We start from the raw sequence: 8,873 nt of genomic DNA, 5'->3' as shown, positions 1-8,873 counted from the left end.
TCTGTTGAACTCTTATTGGGAGTGCTTTTAAATTGGTACAATTTACATTTTAAACAGAAGAAAAAACAAATGAGTACGTTCCAAACTGAGTGGGATTAGAAAAGTTATATTTCTGGTCATGAAAAACAGTGTTGAAATAAACCGACTTAAAGCAGATACTCTTACACACAGAGCTAGCATTTGTAAGATTCATCCACTCTGGAGATCATAATGGAGCCACTTTGTGGGAAGAGAACATGTCTTACATTATAGTTATTAAAGGAAGTTTATTTTCACATTCAGTATGAATATTTGCAGGGACCACAAACGCTTTCAATGTGGGCATTTGATAAACTGTGAATCTGCCCCTTAATAAACAGGATATTTTTGAAGAGAGATTCAAAACGTAACCATGGCAGATAAGGCAGTCTACCTCTAACTGTATACCTTTTCTTTTTTTGTTGAGCTGTGTGAATTTGTTAACACTTTATATTAAGGTAAACATATTCACCATCAACTAGTTGTTAATTAACATGCATATTAGCAGTATTGGCTGTTTATTATTCATTATAAAACACTTATTAATGCCTTATTCTACATGACCATATTCTACACTAGCACTAAGCCATTAGTTAAGAGTTTTTCCGTAATAACCCTCTAGTTAGTGCTTATTTATTGAAAGTAAAGAAGTTTTTGTAATTGAGTTTTGATCTTAATATGCTCAATATGGGCCTAATAAGGCAGTAGTACCACAAGAATAGTAATTCTCCCATAATAACACCAAACAAATATGGTATATTCCTATGTAACAAGACATGCAACTACAAGTGTTTATTTTTATAAATAACAAAAGATTTGGTATTTCCAACTCAGAAACATATTATGTTCCATATTTTAAAGTGAAGTCTTGTTCATAACAAACAACCTAATAGTTTGTCTCTAATATATTAATTAACAATTAGTTGATGGTGAATAACTGTACCATAATATAAAGTGTATTTTTATGAAGAGAGGCATTTCAAACTGCTCTAGCTTAGACAATGATTGCAGTGGTTTCTGGTCAATATTGCACGTTTCCCTATAAAAGTGGGACTGTAAAAAGAAAATAATAGATTAGCACTAAAGCACTTGAAATAATAGCTTGCATATATTTGTTCACACCCCTCTTCTGATGATGCTTTAGGCACCAATATATTCAACAGCTTCTGAATTTCTTACAGCCGTCTGCACAATGTCTTGAGTGAAAAGACTGTGTAATATAATTTGCAAACTTGTTAGACATCATTTTGGCAAGAGCTAATGCTCCGATGAATCCCGAACAATGCTGTTTACACTTTCCTTGTTATTCTCTGGCACTTTAACTGAGAGGCTTTTTTCTGTAAATGCTTCACATCTTTAGTTGTTCTCAGGTCTTTAACTAGGCGAGTTGTTTTTACATCACTGAATTAACCGGTCTAGTGTGAGATCTGTCAGTTATTCAGCTGTGTTGTAAATGCCTGCCAACAGTTTAAATCACTAAATCCTTTCAAGCTTTCCTGTTGTCGAATCTGCACCTGCTATAAGGTCAAGTGCAACAATAACTCACATGAAAAGCTCCAGCGCCAAAGTCAAGCCTTGTCATTTATTGCCTAAACAAAAACGTGTGATTGTCTATCATGGCACAAGGTAATAAAAACTCCAAACATTTCTGCCGCAAAGACCCTGAATGACTCACGAGGCTGTCCTGAGAATGAAGGCCAGTCAGAAGAGCGGTCGTTTGAAGAAAAATGCAAAATGAGTCACTGGATTTCTCATCTGACCCTGCAAAAACATAAAACACACTTCCCATAGACGTCTTTTTCACTTGTAGATTACATGAAAAAAGGTTAAAGGAGATGTGTGCCTTGGGAAGTTTTTATATTCTTGATTTCCTTATTTTTTTTATGTTAACTACCTTTTTTTAATGTGAACTACCTGTAGTGATAATAAAATGCAGTGTGAAATGGACTTTCTGAAATATAGGGCACACTATCAAGCCTCCCCGGGACTTTTCCATTAGTTGTAGTCCTTGACATGGACAACATGCTGTTTTTTGGCATTTTCCACACAATAGCATCATCTGCTGGAGCTCGCTGCCTAGCCAACGTCACACCTCCTTCTGAAACTGTCCACTAGAGGGTGCCAAACACAAATGAAATGCAGAAACAGGCATTGCAGATCCAACGAATCAATCCACAACATTTAGATGTATTTTAAACTCCCCATTACATGCCATCTTTGACTTGCATAAGCGCCTCAATCGCTGCTAAACAGATGTATGAACGGTCCCAGTTTATAATAGAAAATGACTGTAAAGTGCATAGTTGCTATATTTCAGTGAAGCATGTCATCTGTAATGAGAACAAATTATCTTGTGGATGTGGCGCACTAAAAAAAGCATTGTAGTATAATGTCTTTGTAGCAAAATTGATCACCATCAGTAAAATGCTTTTTTTCCTTTTGCAACTTAGAGAAGCAGGTGCTTTTTATGTAAAACCTCATTCACAGTCATCCATTTTATTCTGCAGTGCTGTGCAGGTGGCTTCACTGGCAGCCATTCAGATAAGAAAATAGCGTGAAACAGAAATTAAAATTACAAAATAAGTTTATTCATATAAACAACTCCAAAATTCTATTAAAATGGGTGTTTTTCAGCGGGAGACATATTGGATGATATGGTATTACATTGTTTCACAAAAGCAATATCAAAACACATACAAACAGATAATATAAGTTAACCTGTATTCTTCACATAGCTCTTCTGGTTTGACTGAGTGTTTGTAGAGCTCACTCTGTTTGTAAGAGGAGGCACAACTATCCTGAGATTCACCGTTTTGCAGATTTGGAACTTCCATGACTGAATAATCCTAAATGTGTTCTCCACTGTGTATTCTCGCACACCCTCCCACAGATGAAAGTCCCGTATGGCCTCTTATTTACAAAGTATTTCGGAGCTGTGAAGACTGAGACTAACACTGCATAGATGATTCATTCACACCATCAGAAACATGGGAGGATTTATTTCAGGGCTCCCAGAGTGACTGAGTCCTTCCCCTCGGAGGAGAATGGGAGCGAGGATCGTTTAGTGGTGGCATAGGAGGCGTACAAGGGGGTGGAGGAGGAGGGTAAACGGGGCAGAGTGGATGTAGAGGAGGGGAGGGGTTGAGTCTGTCTGTCCGGGGGGCCGTACCCCGGAGAGGAAGAGCGGCCCTTGCTCTGCAGGCTGCTGCTGCTGCTGCTCTGCAGGGGGGAGCTGGACGTTTTCGGGCCTCGAGTCAGAGACGACGTGGAGGAGCTGGAGAGAGGCGAGGTCCTCATGCCGTACCCCAGGATGCCTGTACTCATCAGGAACTCCCTGGAGCCGTAGGCCGGAGGAGTGGGGCCACGGGAGCCCGGGGGTCGGATGTTCTCCGGTGGTAGACTCCTCCTGCTGGGGATGTCGTAGATTCCCACATCTGGGCCGTACAGGGCCTGGGTCCTGGCTTGGAGACGCAGCATCCTGTCCCTCTCATCCATCTCTCGTCTCTCCTGGATGGACGCCATGATGGTTTTGGAAAAGCTGTCGTAGCGTGCAGTGGAAGACTTCTGAGGCGCCGAACCCTGCGGACCCAGATCGCGGAGGCTGTCTCTGAGACTCTGAGAGGTCAGATCTCGCATCGCCAGACCTGGAGGGGCGACGTCTCGCAATGTTAAGCTCTGGGAGGCCAGGTCCCTCGGCATCATTCCTTGAAAATTGGGAGAAGGGTCTCTTTGGATGAAACCTTGGAAGGACGGCGAGGGCTCTCTTGAGGAGAGACCCTGCAGTGAGGGGGAGGAGTCTCGAGGCTGAGGGGACTGCCTGGTGACGCCCATGAACACAGGGCTGTAGCCGTGAGGAGAGGCCCGCTGCACCACAGTCCCGTCTGAGCCCAGAGTCATATAGTGAGGGTGGTAGCCCACCGGAGGAGCCCCTCTCTGAGCCAGGAACTGAGGGTCTGCAGGGCTGATGATGTTATCGTAGGTGAGGCTGCTGTTGTGGTTGGCCAGCAGGCAGGAAGAGTTGATGGTTCCCGGTGGGGGATTGGATCCCAAACCATCACCGTGCATGGCAGGTAGGTGAGATTTGTTGCCGTGGCGATTGTTGTGTCTGAGGGTGAGGGAGCGGGAGTTGAGCGTCAGAGAGTTGAGCTGCAGCGGGCTGGAGCTGCTGTTGGTCTGGACAGGAAGTCCGGCCTGCTGATTTCCTCTCGCAGGGCTTTCTTTAGGCTCAGAGCGGGAGTCATGACCGTTGGTGTTCCCTTGCTGCTCTGATGTCTTCAGCAACTAAAAACACAAAGACATAAATATCTGTTAGACAAGGATCAAAATACGATATGGAACAAAACACCCTACCACATTAATATCAGACTGAAAAGCACCTGCTCCGGAGGAATGGGTGACGATCCTCTGGATATAGCTTCCAGGACGGGCCGTAGCTGCGGCACAGTGGGAATTGATACAGGAATGATAGATTTGGTATGATGTCCCATTTCTAAAACAGAAAACACATTGTGATTAATTGGAGGATACAGAAGGTAGATAAGTTTGTAATTTTCTCATTCAAATTCCATAAAAAGACCAAACTAATGTTGAGTTAGCTGGTATGATTAGTAACTAGTGATTATGTAAGTCACATATATATATTTTACAACTAAAATATTCATATTTAACAAATGGCTACTTCCTAAAACACTTTGGCACTGTAGTAGCAAAGATACTCAAATAGGAGGAACTGCAGTTAGTGTAAAAGATTGCCCACTATACGTATTTTGGCACAATGACCATCATCACCATGAATAGGATTTGAAATAAATATCAGGAGACATATCCTTTAAATGACTCTGCAGGCTTATGAAATTAGATGTATACTATATATACTTGGTATCTTGTATAAATATGTGTTTAACAGAGTATATGTGTGTCATCCAACAGTACCATCCATAACAGTGAATTGGCTTTTCAGCAGGCCGTGGTCGGGTTTGGGGGGCAGCGGTGGAGGGGTCTTCACAGGCTCCAAAGCTCCAGCTGACATTCGCTGACAGGAGAAAAAACACAGAGAAGCGTGAGGGATCTGATCTCTTGACAACTGGTCTAGACGTGGTCTGAGAACATATTTAACTTTGAATTTGACATACTTTATTTTGGAGATCCTGACTCTGTATCCCGTTGTCCCTGACCTTCACCGGCCTCTGCCTTTCAATCTCTGGTCTGAGGAACGGAGCCTGGACGTGGATCACTGCTTTCTTACAGGGCCTCGCTGTGTAGCTGGAGTCACATGACAAACAGGGCATCAGACAGTGAGTTATAAAGCTTCCTGAAAAACGGAAAATGTAGTAGAAGTAATGGATCTTACTTTGGAGCGATGGGGCTGCACACCAGATACTCCAGATTGTTACAACAACCTCGTGTGAAGGGATTTACTCCTCCTTGAAACTTCCCAGTGACCTGTGGCATCAGGAAGAGATAACAGTACACATGTATTCATTATAATTAGATAAATCATGTCAGGGATAATAGATTAGAATAACACAGCTGGTAAATCTAAGGATGGAACGATATGGGATTTTATCTTGGATCGCATTAAAAAAACATAATAAGTTGATCATGGTGAATTACTTTTATCTGGATAATCATGAATATAATCACATTATTTACTTAAAAAAGCTGATCCTGGTTTAAAAATATAGAAATCATCATGAAGGAAAGTGTAAAGAAAATGTGTGTTATTTGACAAAATGTAAGGTAAAGTGATTTCAGTTTCGTTTTTTAAGCATATTTTAAGAATTATGGGGTGGGGGGGAATTTTTCTGGCCTGGTTAAGTGTTACAGAACCTTATAAAGTTCACTTTTTAATTAAATCAGACTGACCTGTTCATTGGTGGTTCGTCCTCTGGATACCAGGTACAGGTGGAATCCAGCGAGTCCCAGGACCGGGAGAATAAACAGCCCTGATATACTGATCACCACCAAACTGTACATGCTGTTAAGGAAAACTGCTTGACATAAGTCTGATTTAAGTTTGATATATTAACACAAATAATCTCACAGATAGATGCGCTCACACACATCTCGAGTGTGTATAAGGATACGTGACAGTGCAGTGCAGCTTCCATAACTCGTCCCGGTGGTGCAGGACGTATATGAGGCCGAAGGTGAAGACACAGATCATGTGAGCTGTCAGTGAAAACAGAAACAGGAAGAAGTAGCGGTAGTTTCTCCTCCCGATGCAGTTATTCACCCAGGGACAGTGGTGGTCAAAGTCCTGAGGGGGACATTGTGGGAGAAAATGAAAAGACAGAAAAAAGAACACATACATAACACAGTAGAATCCAATGTGCTTTGTAAATACACTTTGTTTAATGCTGAACCCTTTTTCAAATTGCATTTCTACAGAGACCACAAAGGACCTCAGAAAAGGATTAACCTGATTAATGAGATCTCTCTCCCTCCATCACACTCTGTCCATCATTCACTCTGCAGAAATCCCCTTTATTGACTTTCCCAACACACACACACACTGCTACACTCACTCATAAGCGCCACTCTCTCCCAATCTGTCCATCCGTGCCGTCATCACTCATTCTCTACGACTGATTTCCTTACTAAAAACGATGAAAGCCCAGTCTCTTCTCTCAGATTTAACTCACCTCCACACAGTGATCACAGACGCTGCAGTGGGAGCAGCGTGGGGGTCTGTAGAAATGACACGATGCGCACCATTTCATCCGCACCTGGACGCCCTTCACATCCACGTTTTTGTACAGCGGAGCGCGGAACTCATCATCCTTGTCCTCGTCCTCGTTTGCTGGAAATGTGAAATTGTTGAAATAACACCTCCACAAATTAAAAACATTGTATTTTACAGTGAGCATAACATCCCTTTGATTACGAACCTATTGGAAGCACACCAGCATCCATAAAGGTTGCCATGGTGAAGTTGGCCAGCACAAAAAGGAAGAGGATGGCACAACATGGTGGCACAGCAGGGCAGATGTTCACAGCCAGCCACGGGCATCTGAGTATACAAGCACAACGGAGGGTCAATTCAAAGCAAGCCTTGCAAGTATCCATCCTACAGAAGTTGAGGTTAAGACAAAGCAGGGCGACGACAAAGATTTTAAGGGATAATCTTCATCCCATTTATTCTGATGGGAGCAGAGGCTCACAAAAGTAATTGTTTACAGTGAAAGATAAGCATGTATTAGTGCCCACAACAAGGGATTAAATGCTGGCAAAGAGTCTCTGAACCCTGCAGTAAAGGCACGCAGCTAACTCTAGCTGTGGCACACACTGAAGCAGGTCTGGATACTGCCACTGACATTTGGTTCCATTATCGTTCATTATTTTGGCATAAAATGTCCAAAAATAATAAAAGATGCATGTTGAATTTACTCATTCTTGATGTGAGGTTGCAAATGGCTCGTTTTAGCTTATAAATTGTCCAACACTCAAGTATATTCAATGAACAATGGTATATAAAAACAGCTTAAAGTGGACCTATCATGCTATATTTGAATAATATATTTTAGGGCCATACTTATATAAAACATGTCTGTGAAGTTTTTTTTTCAAAATACCAAACAGATCATAGATTTTAGCCATGCCTCATTTCGCTCTATTTGCTCTATTCCAGCCCTGTCTTCACAAGGGCTGATTCTGTGGCAAATGAGCTGCAGCTGACCACGCCCCCCTGCAAAGGAGGGGGGCGAGGCACGAGCGTCATGTTACCATGCTGTTACCATGCCACGCAACCTCTCATTCCCCTGATAGGCTGGTCCTGGCTGGTCTACCTGCATGTGCCATCCGACCTCTGCAGCTCATCCAAAATGCAGCGGCTCGTTTGGTCTTCAACCTTCCTAAATTCTCCCACACCACTCCGCTCCTCCGCTCCCTTCACTGGCTTCCGGTGACTGCTAGAATCCACTTCAAGACACTGGTACTTGCGTACCATGCTGTGAATGGATCTGGCCCTTCCTACATCCGGGACATAGTTAAACTGTACACCCCAGCACGTGCACTCCGCTCTGCATCAGCCAAACAACTCGCTGCACCAGCGAGGGGGACCCAAGTTCCCATCAGCAAAAACACGTGGGTTTGCTATCCTGGCTCCAAAATGGTGGAATGAGCTCCCCATTGGAATCAGGACAGCAGATAGCATGCTCATCTTCCGGCGCAGACTGAAAACTCATCTCTTTCGACTCCACTTTGAGCGATATAATTACTAACAAAGCACTTATATACTAATAAAGGGCTGATTCTTAAATCAGGTCCATTCTTTATACAATTTGCCAAGCCCTTGTGAGCTTAACAAGAAAAATTTTTTAATCAAAATAAATCAAATAATCAATTATAAGTCATTTGGTCACATTACTTTTTTTTTTCTAACACTTTTCGTCCCTTTTAACATCCTTCCTTTCTAGGTCTACCAAAATATCAAGCTCAATGAGTTTACACTCCCAAATGTATAAATAGTACGTTTTACGTGAAAACATGTAGAAAATATGTACTAAGTACACCAGGGGCCAACAAGGGTCCCTTGAGTGGTTCACAGTCTTTTGTGTTGGGAGGAGAGAAAAGGAGAGTAATGGTTTAGAGAATTTTTGCCCCCCGACGTTGCCTAGACTAGTCTTGACTATGTCTAAAACCTTAAAAAGACTGAAGTCTTTGCCCCACCGAGGCGGATATACCCGTTGAGAGGTGGATAGTAATGTAATGTACTGTAAATCGACTACGAAAAATAGGTTTCGCTGAATGTTATTCACCGCAAGCTGTTGTTCTATGTTTGAACTTCTTTTGTCTTAGTATATTCATGTAGTCCAAAGTATCTCGATTTTGAAATTTCACGATAGTTGACCGAA

General features: G+C 42.4%; 1 protein-coding gene across 1 annotated transcript in view; it reads right to left on the bottom strand.

Moving 5' to 3' along the window:
* Positions 1-2,584: 2,584 nt before the first annotated feature.
* The window catches only part of zdhhc8a (zDHHC palmitoyltransferase 8a), an 18,099-nt gene continuing 11,810 nt past the window's right edge, over positions 2,585-8,873 (bottom strand). The window contains exons 2-10 of the mRNA XM_010787190.1: positions 6,909-7,030; positions 6,663-6,820; positions 6,105-6,277; positions 5,884-5,986; positions 5,369-5,460; positions 5,151-5,280; positions 4,951-5,050; positions 4,395-4,507; positions 2,585-4,299 (exon numbers count right to left, since the gene is read on the bottom strand). Of these exons, the coding sequence (XP_010785492.1) occupies positions 3,016-4,299; positions 4,395-4,507; positions 4,951-5,050; positions 5,151-5,280; positions 5,369-5,460; positions 5,884-5,986; positions 6,105-6,277; positions 6,663-6,820; positions 6,909-7,030 (2,275 nt within the window). The 3' untranslated portion in view covers positions 2,585-3,015. The remainder of the gene's footprint in view (positions 4,300-4,394; positions 4,508-4,950; positions 5,051-5,150; positions 5,281-5,368; positions 5,461-5,883; positions 5,987-6,104; positions 6,278-6,662; positions 6,821-6,908; positions 7,031-8,873) is intronic.

This window comes from Notothenia coriiceps, unplaced genomic scaffold, assembly GCF_000735185.1.
Source record: "Notothenia coriiceps isolate Sejong01 unplaced genomic scaffold, NC01 NC01_scaffold00030211, whole genome shotgun sequence".
Classification (NCBI taxonomy): Eukaryota; Metazoa; Chordata; class Actinopteri; order Perciformes; family Nototheniidae; genus Notothenia; species Notothenia coriiceps.
The sequence above is the reverse complement of the archived record's forward strand: the minus strand, read 5'-3'. Positions and strand labels throughout refer to the sequence as shown.